An 18,986-nucleotide genomic window follows, 5' to 3' on the forward strand; every position below is an offset into this window, starting at 1 on the left:
AGAAGGCAACCTTCTGGGACAACGAGAGCAGAGAAATCTCCCAAATGTTCTCAAAAGGAGGCTTTTGAAGAAAAGCGAATACCAAATTGAGATCCCACGGCGGTAGTGGGAGCCTTCTCGGAGGAGCCATATGGCACCCTCCTTGTAAAAAGTACAAATCAAAGCATGCGTAGCTAATGGGCGTTGGAAATATATAGCCAAAGCCGACACGTGGCCTTTGATAGTGCCCAAAGACAACCGCTGTTCAACTCCTTTCTGCAGAAAGGCAAAGACCCTAGCTATTGAAAAAAAGAGAGCGTCTGCACCTTCAGTGGTTCACACCATGAAATAAAGGATTTACACGTACGATGATATATCTTCCTAGAAGTCTACTTCCTAGCCTTCAATAGCATAGGAAACAGTCAGAAAGACCTCCATCTCTCAGCACCTGTCTTTCAACAGCCATGCCGTTAAAGCCAGCGACTGTAAAGCAGGAATGGAAGATCGGACCTAGAGACCGCAGATCTTCCCTGAGGAAAGTCTCCAAGGAGCATCGGAGACCAACCTTACTAGGTCTGCATACCAAGACCGGCGAGGCCAGTCCGGAGCCACCAGAATGACCAAAATCCCTTCCACCTCTATCCTGCGCAGAAGCCTCAGCAGGAGTTTCAAGGGAGGAAAGGCATAAATTATCCAATACAGACCCCAAGGAGCCACTAGAGCGTCCGGCATCAGCCAAAGGATCTCGAGACCTGGCTACGAATCTCTAAACCTTCTTGTTGAGGCAAGAAGCAAACAGATCGACCTCGGGAGTCCCCATCAAATACACAGGAGATGACACGCCTCCGGGTGCAGAGACCACTCCCTTTGATCCAACAACTGACGAATCAGGTAATCCACTTGCCAGTTCTCCACACCTGCAATATGTACACCAGAGGACTGTAATAACTTTTTCCACCCAGGCCAGAATCTCGGCCACCTCCTTGGCTGCCAAGACACTCATTGATGCCCCCCTAGTGATTGATGTAAGCCACAGCCATGGTGTTGTCTGATTGAATCTGAACCAGACAATCTTGCAGACGAGTCGTCCAATGGCTCAGAAATCTTTATTGCTACGAGCTCCAAAACATTAGTAGTTTTGACTCTTCCATTGTCCAAGTACCTTGGGCATAGAGCTTCCCATGCACCCCACTGTCCAAAACAAAGGGAGGAAGGACGTGCCCTGGCATAGTGCTGGAGACTGAATCCACCACAACAGAGCAGACTGTGTTGTGGCTTAACGGAACCAAAAGAGTCCAAGGACTTTGGATCCTTGTTCCTTTTGACAAGAATCTCCCCTTGCAAATGTCTGGTATGGAACTGAGTAAACGGAACCACCTCGAAGGTTGAAAACATCAGACCCAAGGCCCGCATGCAAACTCGAAGAGCATGCAAACTCGGAGAGGACAGAATGTTTGCCAACAACCGATTAGACTCCTGCAACTTTTGCAGCTTGTCCGGGGAAAGAAACACCTTGGCCAAGGCTGAATCCAGAGTCAAGCCCAGATAATCCATTCTCAAGACAGGTGCCAGCGTGGATTTCTTAAAATTGATGTTCCAACTGAAATCCTGCAGAGTTCTGACTGTGACCTACAGATCCCCCAACAAGACTGAAGGAGAGACTCTAAACAGGAGATCGTCTAGGTACCGCAGCACCCTGGTCCTGCAATCCCCGCTGGCACAGTAGTGCTAATACTGGTGCTAAGACCTTGGTTACCACTCTGGGAGCTGAGGCGAGACCAAAGGGTAACGCCATAAATTGATAATGCTCTTCTGCGCCTGCAAAGCGAAGAAACTGCTGGTGTCCAGTGTCAATAGGGATGTGTAGATATGCGTCCTTGATATTTATGGAGGCTAAAATCTCCTTGGTGTAGTGACGCCACTAACGTGCAGATGGATTCCACACTAAGCGGTTCAGGGCTTTGAGACCCAGGATAGGACGCACCTTGCCTTCCTTCCTGGGCACGGTGAGGAGGTTTGAATAAAACCCTTGAAAACATTCCTGAAAAGGAATCGGTACAATCACTCCTTTCGATAGCAAATCGTGTACCACTCCTCGCAAGTCCCTTAACCGGACTGGGGATAGACGAAGATCCGGAACTCGATCTTGTACCCAGTCTGGGTCAGTTGTGAACCCATTTGTCCTGAATCAAGGAGATCCAGGGTTCCAGAAAGAAACAAAGACGTCCCCCCACCCCAGAATCGAGTGAGGGCACCCCTTCATGAAGACAAGGACTTGACTGCAGGTTAAGACTGGACGGTCTTTGCTTTCCCCGACCACAGCTTCTTGGAACCCCCAGAAGAACTGAATGATTTAACTTTTTCTGGAGACCCATGTGACGGTACTCACCGTCACTGGGAGTGAAAGACAGAAACGTAATGGTTTGGATTGCTTCAAATGGGGTCTGTGTCTACACTTATGCTAATGTGTATTGTCAATGTAAGGCTCTCCCTATTGTTTGAGGTGGGATGTGTATTCTGTCCAGACGGCTAGATAATTAGTTCAGGTTAATTTTTTCTATATACAATTTCATCTGCATATAATAATGTACTCAGGTAAACCCTGACCTGTGTGTGGTAATTTGATCAGGAGGAGGAATGTGCTCATGTGTGTATAAATTGAGTGCAAGACTATTCAATAAAGGAGAAGGTTCCCTAACTTGTACAAGCTAAGTTGTCAGCTAGCTTTGCATGGGGGCGGCTAGGATTTGATATCCATGTTCATGACTGTGGGAAGCTGTATACTGACGAAAGACCACAAGTACAGTGTGGGTTGAGGTTCCATTACATTGGTGTCAAGCAGTGGGATGCTTCCTGCAGTCTGGGACATCCAAACCTCCACCGGGATCCAAGGTCCAGGTAGTAGAAGAGGAGAAGTACAGATATCAGCAGCCATGGAAGAGGAATTCGGAAGGAGGTTGCAAGAGATGCGTATACAGCACAGGGGACCAGTGGCAGAGAAGGTCCTGCTAGGATGGCATGATTCAATCCACTTGGAACTCAGAGGAAGCGCTAGCCCATGAGCAGAGACACCAGGGAAAGATCCTCCCCTCCTTCCAGAAAAAGGTACGGGTCGCAGTACGAAGTTCGAATGGTGTTTTTGGATAGACAACCGCACAAGGAATGGAAAGCTGACTTAAGCAGGCTGGTCCAGGTGGAGATGCGGTTGGCGAGAGCTATAGGGCCCTCCGCTGGTATGCAACCCAAGTGTGCCCATGGACAGCGGACGACAGCCCAATGGAAGGCTTTCGCTACGGCGGCCTGGGGCTGTTATTAGAGAGGCTGTCTGAGGACCCCGACTTTGGAAGCGATTTGGAGTGGCATTTGGAGAAAATCTTGGAATACAGAGAACAGATGCTGAATGTCTTGGAAGTGCACTGAGTACTGGAAGATTTGGAGTTTCTGGCCGTCCAGGAATGGGAGCTGGAGATCACTTACAGATGGCTGCTAGACTCTGCTCAGTGCCGGGCCTGGCTTCCCTTGCCTTGGAATATCCAGAAGTACCAGCTGACAGTCCCGACTTCCTGACTGAAGAATCGACAATATGACACAGTAATAGTGTGCTTTGCTCCCCTGCACCCAAGGTCTTTGATGTGGAGGTCTTATGGTGGATGCAGCAAGAGCCAACTCAGCTTGATGAACCTGTTTCTGCACAGGACGAGCTTGGATGGAGGAATGCGTCTGTCCAGCCACTGGATAAAAGGTATGGGAGAAGAGGAAGCCATCTTCATTCCCCCAACCACGGATCACAGTATTAATTGACTTTCCATTGGAGGATGATATAGATGATAAATCACCCGCCAAAGTGTTGGCACTGAGCCCAAGTGCCACCAGCCCATGCCCTGGACATTCAGCAATCCCAGAGGCTCGGGATTTAATAGACTTTTTTGCTGAGGAGTAACATCCCAGTAAGCCTACGGCAGAAGAGCAGGCATCCAGGCATAGCACTGCATTTGGTTTTGTTGCTGCCTTGGGCACGCAATTCTTCAAAAACATGCATTTTTGAAGAATTTTAGATCATTAAGGATTTATTAGTTGAATGTCTAATGTTTATACTTTGCTATTCTTAGATCTTTCAAGTTGCAACAAAAGCATTAATAATATTCTTTATAATTATTTTTCATGTGTTTATATCGGTATCCTCTCCTGATTTATTGGCTTTGATTCTATGATGTCCATGCTTCATGAATATATTTGTTTATATATACATATATTTTATCTCACATTTTCATCTTCTTTATTCATATTCTTTTCACTTTTATATTCGTCACCCATTTTTTATGTTTTGCTGGATAGTGTAATGCATATATTTTGCACTCCACATATGGTGGTAGCTTGTCTGTTCTTTTTGTTTTTCTTTCCTCTTTTTTCTTCACATTTTGTGGCTATTTTTCTTTTCATTTTCCAATTCTATATATATTACACATTTTGTGGTCATTTAAAGGATCTTTTGTCTGAGAGTTTTGTATTACGATACCAAAAAAATGTTTCCATTAGCATGTTTAACATTGTTGGGTTTATATGCATCAATTTATTTAGGCAGCTCTCTGACTAGATTAAGACATGACATTTTGATTTTAATAGGCTGTTAGTTGATTCACTGTGGTCGGGGGGTATAGGAGCGAGGATGTAGATCTTGGATATTTCACGAATGATCTTCAGCTGCTGTTCCCCTTTAAGAGCAGTTTTTTTCATTCAGCCTTTTTGTGGTTATGAATAGGCGAGTGAAAACTCGGGAAACGTGTCAACCTTTTGTCATTGTCCGTGATGTTTTGATGTCCAGTTTTGGATCTACAGTGGTGAATAATCTTCCCACGTTCACTTACATCCGTATGCTGTCATCACTTTGTGTTTGACGATACCGGGTTAGTCTACCTTTGGGGAGGAAGATATGTTACGGTACTCACCGTCACTGGGAGTGGAAGACAGATACGTAATGGTTTGGATTGCTTCAAATGGGGTCTGTGTCTACATTTATATTAATGTGTATTGTACTTCATTGTCAGACAGACTCTCCCTATTGTTTGTGTTATGAGGTGGGATGTGTATTCTGTCTAGACGGCTAGATAATTAGTTCAGGTTAATTCTATTTCTATATACAATTTCATCCGCATTTGATAAAGTAATCAGGTAGCCCCTGACCTGTGTGTGTAATTTGATCGGGAGGGGGATGTGCTCATGTGTGTATAAATTGAGTGTGAAACTTTTCAATAAAGGAGAAGGTTCCTTAACTTGTACAAGCTAAGTTGTCGGCTAGCTTTGCATGGGGGTGGCTAGGATTTGATATCTATATTTACGACTGTGGAAAGCCGTATACTGACAGAAAACCACAAGTACAGTGTGGGTTGAGGTTCCGTTACAACCCAGGGGCACGAGAAAGACGTTTATGAGCATTAAAGGAAGGCCCCCGCCTAGGATGTGGCACCTTGCCCTTAGAGTATTGGGAAAGATGAGTGCTCTTGCCCCCCGTGATACCTTTGATCAACTCGTCTAGAGCGGATCCAAACAGCCTCTCCCCTGAGAAAGGAATATCAGTCAAGGCCTTTTTAGAAGCCTGGTCCGCCAACCAGCTTTTAAGCCACACTATGCGCCTAGTAGCAATCCCCACTGCCGACGCCCTGGCCACCAACGGGGCTGAAGCCAGGGGCGTATCACACATGAACACCAGGGCTTGAGCCACCTAGTTCAGTAGTTCAGCTTCCAAGATACTTTTAAGTAACTTCACCCATTCCATAGCAGTCTGCGCTACCAAGACATTCACATCACAAAGGTAGTCTTTAATATGTGACCTGCTACCACGTGTAAATGGCGGGACAAGGATTCCACCTACCTATCCACGGGGTCCGCAGAAGTTGGAGACTCTTCCACCGGTACCAGAGTGGCTTTATTCAACCTGGACACCAGGGGATCCACTTTAGGTGGTGCAGTCCACCCAGTGGACACTGCCTCCGCAAAAGGGTAACTGCATGCAAAATGCTTAGGCACCATTAACATGTGCTTAATGCGCCACCTTTGTTCATCCACAATAGTGTGAAACAATTCTGGACAAGGGAACACCTTACCCAATTTACGGATTTGTAGGAGCCAAAAGACACCTGCATACCCGGTGCTGTGGGTTTATCAGCCAATTTTAAAGTTTCCCGCACTGAAACTATCAGAGCTTCCACCAAAGCGCGTTCCTGCGTGGTGGCTGATGAGGACAGGTCCTCTTCACTGTCAGAATGAGACACTGACACCCCTCGGAGTGGTCTGCGGCAGCCATGTCTATTTCAGGGTCCGAAGACCCTGCTGATGGAGGGGAGGGCGGAGAGCGTTTGCGGCTGGCAGCACTAGCAATGACAAAATCAACCTTAGACATCAGATTTGGCAAAAGAAAGCTGCAATCTCTGGTTGAGACTGTGAACCAGAAGGTCCCGCAGTCGCTCCCAGGGGGTCTGCAGGTGAAATATTATCCTGGGACTAATAGTTACACTTTTTAAAATATTTGGGCAGTGTCTCTTTAAGACCGCCAAAAACACCATTCAGAAACAGATCACCTCCCACCCGGGATGGGGGTGCTGTCAGCCTAGGGGGACTCAGGGCGTTCCAGTTTGTGTGCGTCCCAGTGAGACGGTCCACTCGCAGGCTCATCCCCATCTGTCGGGGCACAGTCGTGGCGAAGCCTAGTTCTGGACTATAACCTGCTCACGCTCGCATGCCAGGCTGGGAGACCTTAAGGATCTAGATTATCTAGTGTGAAACCTTAGCCGGCTGTTGCTTGAAGTTCCTCTGAATCCTGGTCCTCAAGAACCAACTAGTGAAAAAAAAAAAAAAAAGAATCAAAAACTTTCCCGTAATAGCAAAGACCGAAGTCCCACAGTAAGGTCCTGTTAATTAAACTAGGCAGAAACAAACTGCTTGATGATAGCAGGGTGAGTGGGGTTATGCCTGCAGGGACAGCCCCCATAGGTGCGGTTGAGCTTTTTTCCTGACTAGTGCCTATTCCTGATAGGAGAAGCATAACCCTATAGTTTCTGACTAGATGGAGCTGCGTCTGTCGATGAATAGAGAAATAAAAGTTTAAAGAAAAACACCCCTCAAGAGAGAACAGCCCCTCTTAAACAGCAGTGTGCAAAACGCTGCGGCCAAAAGAAGCATCCGCAGATGCAAAAGTATCTACCTTCTAGATATTTGTGAAGGAATGCACTGACGACCAAGTGGCCGCCTTGCAAATTTGCGATATTGATGCCTGATAACGGAAGGCCAAAGAAGCACTCAGCGTCTGAGTAGAATGCACCGTGACAGGGAAAGGTGGAACCGGACTTTTAACGGAATAGGCCTGAGTCACCATCTGTCTGATCCATCTGGAGATAGTAGCCGACACGACCAGTCCTTTTCTTGGTCCGTCTATAACCACAAAAAGCGAGTCTGACCTCTGAAAGGACTCAGTAGCTGCCAGATACACCCGAAATCGCATGAGCCACATCCAAGGTATGCAAAGCAAATTCCTTGAGATGAGCTGGCTTGGGACACAAGGAAAGCAACACAATGTTCTCACTCAAATGGAAATCTGAGGGACGAAGAACCACTTTTTCTCTATATACCACTAAATAGGAATTGCGACAGGATAATGCCACCAATTCAGATACCCTGAGGGCCGAGGTAATAGCCACCAAGAACGTCAACTTTTTAGTGCAAAGGATCACATCAAGATAAGTGCAACATTTCTGAGCCATGCAGGACCCCTTCATCAGGCATGCAATGTCATCACATGCCTGACGAATGGGTCCTGGGTGGCTACAAAACGTTGCACTTATCCTGATGTGATTCTTTGCAATAAAGCTTTTTTGGATTGCTTTGCAAAATCCATGGTGTGCTGGCAAACATGTATGTGTATCTGCCAGAAGAGCCCATGGTCTCGCCATGAACCTCAGTATCCTCCTGTGGAGCCGAACCTGCTAAAGAAGCTGCGTGTAGGACTATGCAAACAGAACTGTCTTGAAGGTGGATACCACCAGACTCAGAACCTGTATGCAAAATGGGAGAGAGAACTCTGTGTGACCACAGCCGGTGTATCACAGCCTGTGGTTCCTGAAGTTTGTCCAGAGGAAAGACCACCCTGGGCAGAATTAGAATCAGACCTAGGTAAATCAATTCCCTGGGCAGGGATAGGGGGGACCTTAGGTAGTTCGGACATCACCTTAACCTTTGCAGGAATTAAATCGGCACAAGACGACTCCGGACCTAAAAACCTGAAAAAGGACAAGCTTTGTCCCTCTTTCTGGGTACCCCTAAAAAGAAATTTCATGGATCCCCTTGACGCTCAAAGGAGGTCCACGTGGCCGGAAACCAGTGAAGATGTCCCCCTAACCCAATGATGGGTGAGGGCAGACCTTCATGCTGAAGTGGTCTTGTCTGCGGGTCCGGAGAAGCTAAATCTAGGGTTACCAGACCAAGGATGCTTGGAACCTACTGAGGAAGATTTGAAAGATCCATTTCCCTTATTCTCTGTCACAGAAGCACAAAATAATTTTCTATGTGCTGAGAAGGAGGGCCCCTGTCTGCGACCAGGCTCCCTCCCTTACCAAGACTATGGCAACCCCCCCCAGGATACCCTTAATGAGGTCATCCAGGGTAGCCCATGACAAAATCTGAGTTCTGCCTGCAAAGGAGAGTAATAGTTATCAACAATATAGCTCAAGAGGTATGAATATTTGGTCCCACTTGATGCTTATGTCATCGGCTTAACCACCTGTCTTCCAGACATCATTGAATATGCTGATTAACCCATCTGTTAGATAATGTGTATTGTATTGCATAAGCACCAGGACCTGAGTCTGCAGGCTAATTGGCTCAGGTTGATTGAATCATTGTCATCTGTTGAGTTGCTGAATGGAAATGGAATGCGGTTTGTGGTCGTTGTTCCTTAGAGATGGTAATGAACTCACATTGCTTCTGTTCAGTTTGCTAGATAATTAGTTGGGGCTAATTCTGTATACAATTTCATCTGCATCTAATAATGTGATCAGACAACCCCTGACCTGCGTATGGCAATTTGTTTAGGAAGGGGGTTGTCCATGCTGTATATAAATTCCATGTGTCTGTTCAATAAAGCGTTTGTTTTTACCCCTTCAGGAAGTCTTGACTCTTGTTTGGGGGAATTGGGAGCTATTTTCACTTCTTGGTGTTACTTCAACTGGGATTTCGGGAGAAGCTGCACGGATCTCTCTCATAGAGACTACATGATCCGTTACACTGGTGGCAAGCAGGGGGATTTTTCTCCCGAATGGATATCCCGAACCCAAAGAGGAGGTAAATGGCACATAGATACGAACCGCTGAAACAAACGACGCTTAAGTAACTGCTGGAAGCTCAAGGTTTAGGGGCGAGCAACAAGCCAAAAGCCACGATAATAGCCGAACTACTGGAGAGCGACCGAACCAGCAACCTGCAAATGGCAAACACAGAGGAAACAGAGTTCCAAAGGATGTAAGATGGAGACTAAGTTTATTGGGACCTAACCCCTCACAAGAAATTGTGGTGCAAATCACGGCACAAGCTACGAAAACGCAGGGTATCCGAGAAGCTCAGGAGGCCAGAGCCAGATCACCACAAGGGGATCACAATTGTTGTCGCTACCTGGATCTACAATAGGACGGCCATGTAAGATCAACTATGCTGCATTTAAAAGCTTCACAGAGGGTGAGATGGATATTGATAATTATTTGCAAGATATTGAGAGACAGTGTGTATTATAGGACCTGGAAAAAGCTAACTGGGCTGCGATATTGAGCAGCAAGTTATCGGGCAGAGCAGCAGAAGCCTTTAGAGCAGTGCCTGACAAGGACATTCAGAATTATGATAAAGTAAAAGAAATTTTGTTGGCTCGTTATGCTGTTACACCGGAGGCACACAGAAGAAAATTCTGGGCCTTTAGGAGACAGGGCAAACATATACAGAGTGGGCATTCCGCATGCACCGTGCCGCCAGCAATTGGATGCAGGGATGCCAGGCGACTACATTAGCGGATGCCCTACAGTTGCTACTGCTGGAGCTATTCTTTAACCACACTTAAGCAGATGTCAGAAACTAGGTCAAGGACAGGAAACCTCAGACAGTGGAGGAGGCAGCCAGGCTGGCGGACTAATTCTATGAGAGCAGGCGGGTCGACCTTCACAGAGGATCATCAGTTTTATGTCCCCAGTACTATCTCCAAGCACCAGCACCACAACAATCAGGACTAATCCCTAACCCCCCGGCAAATCGATACCATGGGCACAATGGAATGCAGTGCCATTTGTGCAAGAAATTTTGGCACTATCAGAGAGACTGCACTCAGAAACTGAACCACGCTTCATGGATTCGAGCAGGGCCACCTTGCCCAGCGCGAGCAGCAGTTCACTACTACCACACCCACGGGCAGCAACGACCTAGCCTCAGACCAATGCCCAAGTCCATGATTTCTAACCTTAGACCACCACTACCACAGAGGGAGGGGAAACTCCTCCAACCCGCAGACACCCAGATACCCGTCCAGCAGTGGGGTACAGTGCCACAAGTGCAAGCAGTGTGGGCACTATCAACGAGACTGTACCCAAAGCAGGAACCAAGCTGCATGGACCTGACCAGGGTCACCCCCTTCAGAACAGACAACGGTCCCCTACTATCCCGCAGAGGCTTCCCCAGTCGTACCCAGGTTTGAACCCACTTGGAGCAATTGGGTACCCTTCACGAGGCTAACCCAGTGCAAGCAGCTGAGGACAACAGGGCTCACCACAGACAGACTGTGAGAGTAAATTGACAAGAAGCAAGGGGCCTGAGAAACACTGGAGCCACCATAACACTGGGAGTGTTGTGGCTGTAAGGGTGGCAGGGGGAGCCATTCACAAGTTACCCACCGCCGGGGTGCATATTGATTGGGGCACCGGGGCTAAGTCAGTGGAAGTGGGCATCATGCCAGATTTACCAGCGGAGGTCTTGTTGGGGAATGACTTTGGGTGTTTAACCTCCCAATTTATACCCCCGACTTCGGAAGGAGCACTCCCAGTCACCACCAGACAGCAAGCAAGAGCTATGGACGCCTCACCCTCTCCGCATACCCAGATGCTTCAATGTTTGGACTGGGAGCCGTTTTAAGCCAGGTTGGAGAGGATGGCATGAAGCATCTGGTGGCATATCTGAGCAGAAAATTCTACCCAGCGAGTTCAGTTATGCCACCGTTGAAAAAGAGTGTTTGGCCCTAGTTTGGGCTCTCAAAAAACTGCAGCCATATTTGTATGGACGTTACTTTACAGTAATGACAGACCACAGCCCACTTATCTGGCTCAGCCGAGTAGCCGGAGATAACCCCAGGCTGTTGAGATGGAGCTTGGCACGGCAGCCCTACAACTTCCACATGCAATACCGGCCAGGGAAGCAGAGTGCCAATGATGATGGGTTATCCCGGCAGACAGAACTGGACAAATAGACTCTACTACCCGGACATCCCCAAGCCGACCCATTAGGGTCTAGGCGGGTATGCCGTCCCATGGAACTAAGGGGGAGCTATGTGACAAAATCTGAGTTTTGCCTGCAAAGGAGAGTAATCGTTATAAACAATATCGCTCAAGAGGTATGAAGATTTGGTCCCACTTGATGCTTATGTCATCGGCTCAACCACCTGTCTTCCAGACACCATTGAATATGCTGATTTACCCATCTGTTAGATAATGTGTATTGCATAAGCACCAGGACCTGCATCTGCAGGCTAATTGGCTCAGGTTGATTGAATCATGGGCATCTGTTGAGTTGCTGAATGGAAATGGAATGTTTGTTGTCGTTGTTCCTTAGAGATGTTAATGAACTCGCATTGCTTCTGTTCAGATTGCTAGATAATTAGTTGGGGCTAATTCTGTATACAATTTCATCTGCATCTAATAATGTGATCAGACAACCCCTGACCTGCGTATGGTAATTTGTTTAGGAAGGGGGTTGTCCATGCTGTATATAAATTTTGTGTGTCTGTTCAATAAAGCGTTTGTTTTTACCCCTTCAGGAAGTCTTGACTCTTGTTTGGGAGCCATTTTCACTTCTTGGTGTTACTTCAACTGGGATTTCAGGAGAAGCTGCACAGATCTCCCTCATAGAGACTATAGGATTCATTACAGCCCCAAACAGGCGATCGGCTTGGAAGGGCAGATTATTAAGAACTTTATTAGAGACTTGGTCTGTGGACCAATTCTTAAGCCCTAATCACCACCGCTGAAACCGAAAGTGTGGACAGCACGGGAGCGGTATCACAAATAACCTGCAGTCCATGGACCAACTGGTCCGCTAAATCAACATAAGCAGCGGGGACCTGCTCACCCCCCCCCCCCCCCCGGCGCAAAAGCTTGGTCCATACAGTTAGTGTCTGAAACACCAGAAACTGAGGCAAAGACTGGCCGCAAATGTCAAACCAGCCATAGTAAGCGTTCTGCGTGCTACAGTCCCTGCTTTCCTGTCACCCGGGTCCTTAAAAAAACGGGGATTCCTCTACTGGGATCATGGTAGATTTGTTCAACCTGGAAACAGGAGGGTTCCCCACTGGACTAATTAACTTTTTTTTAAAAAAGTGACCCCTCAAAAGGTAACGCATAACAAAAAGGTAATGTTGGTTGTTTCCATTCCTTACAGGAAAACCTGCCAAAATAGGGCACATATGGAAACACCTTTAGAGTGCGAGCATTTATGCGTACCAAATGACACAGCCATGTCCGTGGCTACATCAGCCACATCCTCCATTTTTAAAGTCTCACATACTGCAGTGATAAGTGCGTCCAACATAGCTGTGTCCATCGACAAACAAAAGAGAAACTATATTTTGGCACCACTAAAGGATCCCCCCCAAGACTCAGGGTACCTCAGCAGAGAGATAACAGGGACCCCCAAGGACTCACCATACTTCCCTTTGCCCTCTGGCATGCTGCACCCTCCTGAAGGTAGGACACACATTAGGGGAGACTCCACTGCACCAGTATCTGCACTTGGACCCCCCTGCACTATACCCACACTGCAAAACAGTGAGGCATGCACCTAGGGGTCGCCTAAACTAGGACCCCTCCAGACTACCAGGGCAGGACACACAATCCCAGGACCCTTACAGAGTGGGGATAGCGGGGTGAGACCCCAGGGGTTTTCGCTGCATCCTCTGCCCTGGGTCCCCCACCAGACCTCTAGGTCCAGACGGGGGGAAAGCCCAGCTCACTGAGGGATTTTTAAGAATGGGAGGAGGGAACCTGCAGGCAGGCCCGACTGATCATGGAGGTTACCTGCGTCCACCCCAAAAAAAAAACGGCCAAAAAAGGGGAGATGGGGGACTGTACTTCCCCTTCCATGGTGCGGGTAACGCTCCAGACAGAATCCTCACCACCGAAGTAGGGGAGCTGTCGGTCAAGGGACCGTTGAGACTCAGACCCAAGCCCTGTCATATGCTACCCTGCGAGACGCTTAGCTTGCGGGCCAGCCTCTGTCCGTGAGGCTATGTCGCGGCCGACCTAGCGCATAGCTGTGGTCTGCACGCCCTCGCTGGCTGGGCTGGGGGGGGGCAGTGGATCTAGATTATCCAACCCGTCGCCCAGCCCGGCAGCTGATTGTAGATCTCCCGAGAGAAAAACAAAGGTGTAAGGAAGGAGAAAAAAATTGCTAGGACCAGAGATCCCAGCCGGGAGCATATGTTCGTCCTCCTGACTAGACAGAATAAAACTGATTACCTAGAGCAGAGAGGGGGTTTATATACCAAGCTGAGGACGGCCCAAGGACGTAGCCAGGTGTTTTAGAGTGCTGTGTCCATTGAATAAAAGAGAAAGGTCTTTTGGATGTTAAGGCCGTACAGAGAAGTTTGTCGGAAGGATAACACCTGCCTGGGTCAGGTCGAGGATGAGGCACAATTATTCCAGATGAAGGGACCGCTGGAGGGCAGATATTTACAGTTGAAAACCCAGCCTAAAGAATCGGAACAGTCCTTTGGATGTTTGCAGAAAATGTAAAAACTCAATAAGTAAATAAAGCCTGGCTCACACTGATGCGTTTTTTTAGTGCTTTTTTTGCAGAAATGCACTACAGTTCATTTAGCAGCCGTGTTTTTGTAAACCAGTGCTTTTTTGCTTTATAGGCTCAATAGACTTCAATGGAGAACCTGCAGAAAAGCATGTAGTTACATTTTTGCTGCAATTTGCGTTTTTTAGACCTGCCCAGCAACAAATTTGCCCAAAAAAAAAGAAAAAAGCATAAAAAAAAATGCAAAACACAAACTGCAGCAAAATTGCTGTAAAATCACGTGTGCAAAAAACGCACAGCAAAAAGCACTACAGAAACAGATCAAAAGCAAACTGCATAGGTGTGAACCAAGCCTAAAATAAAGTACAATTCCCGGTTTCCTGATAGTTTTACCATAAAAGCGAATACCATTCAGGTGACCTAGTGACTGCTAGGGTCACCTGAATAGTACGGCACATATAATATACGGCACATAGTGGAGATATTGTATAGTATATAGTGGAGGTCTCATACCAACAGTACAAACGTGTCTCACCTTTCCAGATCGCTGGTCTCTTTATGGGTCCAGGCTGCGCACATCACAGTTAGTATACCCTGGGAAGGGTCTTTATGATAAAGGGGTAAAGGGACCATAGCCATGGACCAGTATAGCATCTCGCGGCTAACTTCATGCGTTGCACTAAGTGCCGAGGTGAGCACCCAAGCAGAATCCAGTGCCCAACTGGATTCACAGGCTGTGCCCACAGCATGGGGTCTAGGTAGGTTTCACAAAATGTACTGAGGTTGCATTGATCCAGATGCACTGTTTCTCGTTCTAGTAGGCAGTGAAAAAATGAGGTCTCACAAACCGTTGGAAGGTAATAAGCATATGACCAAGGGGGAAGGGATTGACTGCTTTGCCAGTGTGCAATCACCTGATGGTAGCAGCCTATAACTCAGATCTACAAATATCCGTACAATTAAGAGCAATACATTACCTCACACAAAAGACCATAAGTAATGTGTAACAAACAAGGTAGACAAGGTTTATTTACAACTTCAGGACGTGTAAACAGTTTTTGTGTAATCTTTTCTTGCCAACGCCATTATGAAGAGCATCAGACTAGGAAAGCACGCATAAAGCTTTGAAGCCCTGGAAATTGCCCTTTAATCCCCCAGCCCCCTAAGTGCAACCACCTGGTCAAATAATTTCCTTCCCCAATGCACTACACAGCCCCATGCTATAGCGGGAGCCACATTCTTCTGAACAGCTAAAGGTTGCTATAAGCATGGCTCACTTACAGGAATAAATGGGCCTGCAGTACAAAACGCACAGCATGAAGAGGACCCAGTAGGAATATTTTCAATTTAAAGGCTGTACAATGTTTTAAAAGGCATTTGGGAGCACGACTCAAATCTCATTCAACAAACATTGAATTCTAAAATCCAAATCTATTCACGACAGATCATACATTAACATTTAAATTTGAGCAACTGACCAAGATAGTTTTGTGTAATGGTTTTACCATTGTCACTTGGCTCATCAATCTCATCTTCAGACGAATTCAGATTTGGTTTGCCATGGCCAATAGGGTTGGGACTGCTCCTTGCAACCCAAAAACCTGTAGCAGGAACTATTGTGCTAGTTTGATTCTATAAAAAAGAAAATCCAAATTATATTTAAATACCTATACACACACCTATACACACACATTCATACAGTACTATGCAAAAGTTTTAGGCAGGTGTGAAGACATGCTACAAAGCAAGAATGCTTTAAAAAAATACACTTAAATTGTTTATTTTTATCAATTTACAGAAGGCAACGTAAGCGAACAGTAGAAAACGCTAAACCCAATCAATATTTGGTGCAGTTACCCTTTGGCTTCAAAGCAGGATCAATTATTACGCTTTGTACACCTGCACAAAGTCAGGGATTTTGTAGGATTAGAGGCAAGTGAATGATTAACCAAATAAACTAAGCAGGTGCTATTGATCATCAATGTCATATGTAGCATAAAATAGTCATTAAATGAAACAGCTGCGTAGGAGGCTTAAACCTGGGAAAGAAACAGCCAAACTCTGGCAAAACTGAGCACACTAACAAGACACAGGGTAGTTCTACTGCATCAGGAAGGTCTCTCCCAGGCAAAAAATTTCAAAGCTTCAAAGCTTGCTGTTCAAGCCCTTTTGAAGAAGCACAAATGGGCAACGTTGGGGACCATAGACGCAGTGGTAGGCCAATTAAACAATGCAGCAGATAAAAGACATCAAGCCTACTTCCCTTCAACCTCGGTAGATGTGCAGCAGTGTCATGAGCACAGAATTTACAGAAACCAGTGGGAGTCAGGTAACATAGAAAGTTAGGCCAGAAGTTGACTTCATGGTTGCGTTGGGGCCAAAAAACCATACCTCCAAAGTAGAAACAAGGCAAAGTGACTCAACTATGCACAAAACATAGGAACTGCAGAAAAATTGTAGCAGGTGCTTTGGACTGATGAGCCAAAAATTTGAAATATTTGACAGGAGGCAGTTTGCGAAGGGCTGGAGAGTGGTAATGTGTGTCTACAGGCAACAGTGAAACATGGTGCAAGATTGGAGGGTGCATTTCTGCAAATGGAGTTCTAGATTTGGTCAGGATCAATGGTATTATCAATGCTAAGAAATACAGGCAGATACTTATTCATCATGACCATCAAAGGAAGTGTGTGATTGGCCCCAAATTTATTCTTCAGCAGGAGGACTCCAAACACACAGCCAACGTCATTAAAAATGTAAAAATCTTCAGTGTAAGGAAGAACAAGGAGTCCTGGGAGTGATGGTTTGGCCATCACAGTCCCCTGATCTCAACATCAAGTCTGTCTGGGATAACATGGAGCCAGAAGGGTTTGAGAAAGCCTACAGCCACAGGAGATACGTGGTTAGTTCTCATAGATGTTGGGCACAATCTACCTGCTGAGTTCATTCAAAAACTGTGCAAGTGTACCTAGAAGAGTTGATGATGTTTAAAAGGCAAAAGGTGGTCACACCAAATATTGACTTGATTTGGATTTCCCTGTTACTTTCCATTTTGTTCATCTATATAAAACAAAACAAAAAAAAAAAAAAAAAAAAAGATGAACCCCTTTTTCTGAAAGTGTTTTTACTTTACAGCTTTTTTCATATTTCAGTAGATTATACACTGCCTTGCCAAAGTATTCAACCCCCTTGAACTTTTCGACCTTTTGCCACATTTCAGGCTTCAAACAAAGATATAAAACTGTAATTTTTTGTGAAGAATCAACAAGTGGGACACAATCATGAAGTGGAACGAAATGTATTGGATATTTCAAAAATTTTTAACAAATAAAAAACGGAAAAATTGGGCGTGCAAAATTATTCAGCCCCCTTAAGTTAATACTTTGTAGCACCACCTTTTGCTGCGATTACAGCTGTAAGTCGCTTGGGGTAGGTCTCTATCAGTTTTGCACATCGAGAGACTGACATTTTAGCCCATTTCTCCTTGCAAAACAGCTCGAGCTCAGTGAGGTTGGATGGAGAGCATTTGTGAAAAGCAGTTTTCAGTTCTTTCCACAGATTCTCTATTGAATTCAGGTCTGGACTTTGACTTGGCCATTCTAACACCTGGATATGTTTATTGTGAACCATTCCATTGTAGATTTTGCTTTATGTTTTGGATTATTGTCATTTTGGAAGACAATCTCCGTCCCAGTCTCAGGTTTTTTGCAGACTCCATCAGGTTTTCTTCCAGAATGGTCCTGTATTTGGCTTCATGCATATTCCCATCAATTTTAACCATCTTCCCTGTCCCTGCTGAAGAAAAGCAGGCACAAACCATGATGCTGCCACCCCCATGTTTGACAGTGGGGATGGTGTGTTCAGGGTGATGAGCTGTGTTGCTTTTATGCCAAACAACGTTTTGCATTGTTGCAAAAAATAACGGAATTTTTGAAAATCTTACCTGTAAAATTCCTTTCTCTGAGTCCTCCGACAGTCGCCGCCGCCTCCAAGTCATCACTGCTGTGTATTGACTTCCGCTCCGCAGGGGTAGCTAGGCATAAAGACGTAGTCAAAAGAACAAAGGCATTTGCATACACACACCCATGGGGGCTGTCCCATCTGGTCAATACCCCCCTGCAGTGACCACTCCCAACTCAGTTTGGTAGCATAGCAGTAGGTAATAAGAACACAACCCCAAAAGAGGGGCGGGGGCGGCGACTGTCGGAGGACTCAGAGAATGGAATTTTACAGGTAAGATTTTACAAAAATTCCGTTTTCTCTTACGTCCTCCGACAGTCGCCGCCTCCTCCAAGTCATCACTGTTGGGATGTCCCAAAGCAGTATAGACATGAGGGGTGGGAGACGCAACCGTAGAAAAGGCAACGCAGTACAAACATCAGAGAAAGGAACCTTACATGCACAGTAAGAGAACCTGCTAGGCAACAGAAAACAATGCTCAACAGGAGCAACAGCCCAGGAAAGCAAACACCAACAGCCAGGGACCCATAAAAAAACAAGGGTCCTTCATGGCACTGCCGCACTGAGAACCTTGCGGCCAAAGGAGGAATCAGCTGACGCCAGAATATCTACTTTGTAGAATTTGGAAAAAGTGTGCACCGACGACCAAGTCGCAGCCTTGCACACCTGGGCCACCGAGGCCCGATGCCAATAGGCCCAGGATGCATTCACAGATCTGGTAGAGTGCGCCGTAACAGGGACGTTGGAACACGTTCCTTCAAAGCATAAGCCTGTTCAATGGTCTGTCTGATCCATTTGGCAATAGTCGCTGCAGACGCAGCCATGCCCTTCCGAGGTCCCTCAGGAAGAACAAAGAGGGAATCAGTCTTCCGAAAGGATTCCGTAGACGACAGGTAAACACTGATCGCCCTGACCACATCCAAGGAATGCAGAGCAACCTCCTTAGGATGCTTAGGCTTCGCACAATGTCCTCATTAATGTGGAACTCAGAGATCACCTTAGGAAGGAAGGAGGGA

At 46.3% G+C, this 18,986-nt stretch overlaps 1 protein-coding gene across 1 annotated transcript in view; it reads right to left on the minus strand.

The window, feature by feature from the left end:
• LOC309559816 (UDP-N-acetylglucosamine transferase subunit ALG13-like) overlaps positions 1 to 18,986 on the minus strand; it is a gene marked incomplete at both ends in the record, with an annotated part of 487,662 nt that overhangs the window by 172,506 nt on the left and 296,170 nt on the right. The window contains one exon of the mRNA XM_082263251.1: positions 15,519 to 15,645. Coding sequence (XP_082119377.1) covers positions 15,519 to 15,645 — 127 coding nt within the window. The remainder of the gene's footprint in view (positions 1 to 15,518; positions 15,646 to 18,986) is intronic.

This window comes from Pelophylax lessonae (assembly GCF_965119305.1).
Source record: "Pelophylax lessonae genome assembly, chromosome: 7".
In the NCBI taxonomy this organism is placed as follows: Eukaryota; Metazoa; Chordata; class Amphibia; order Anura; family Ranidae; genus Pelophylax; species Pelophylax lessonae.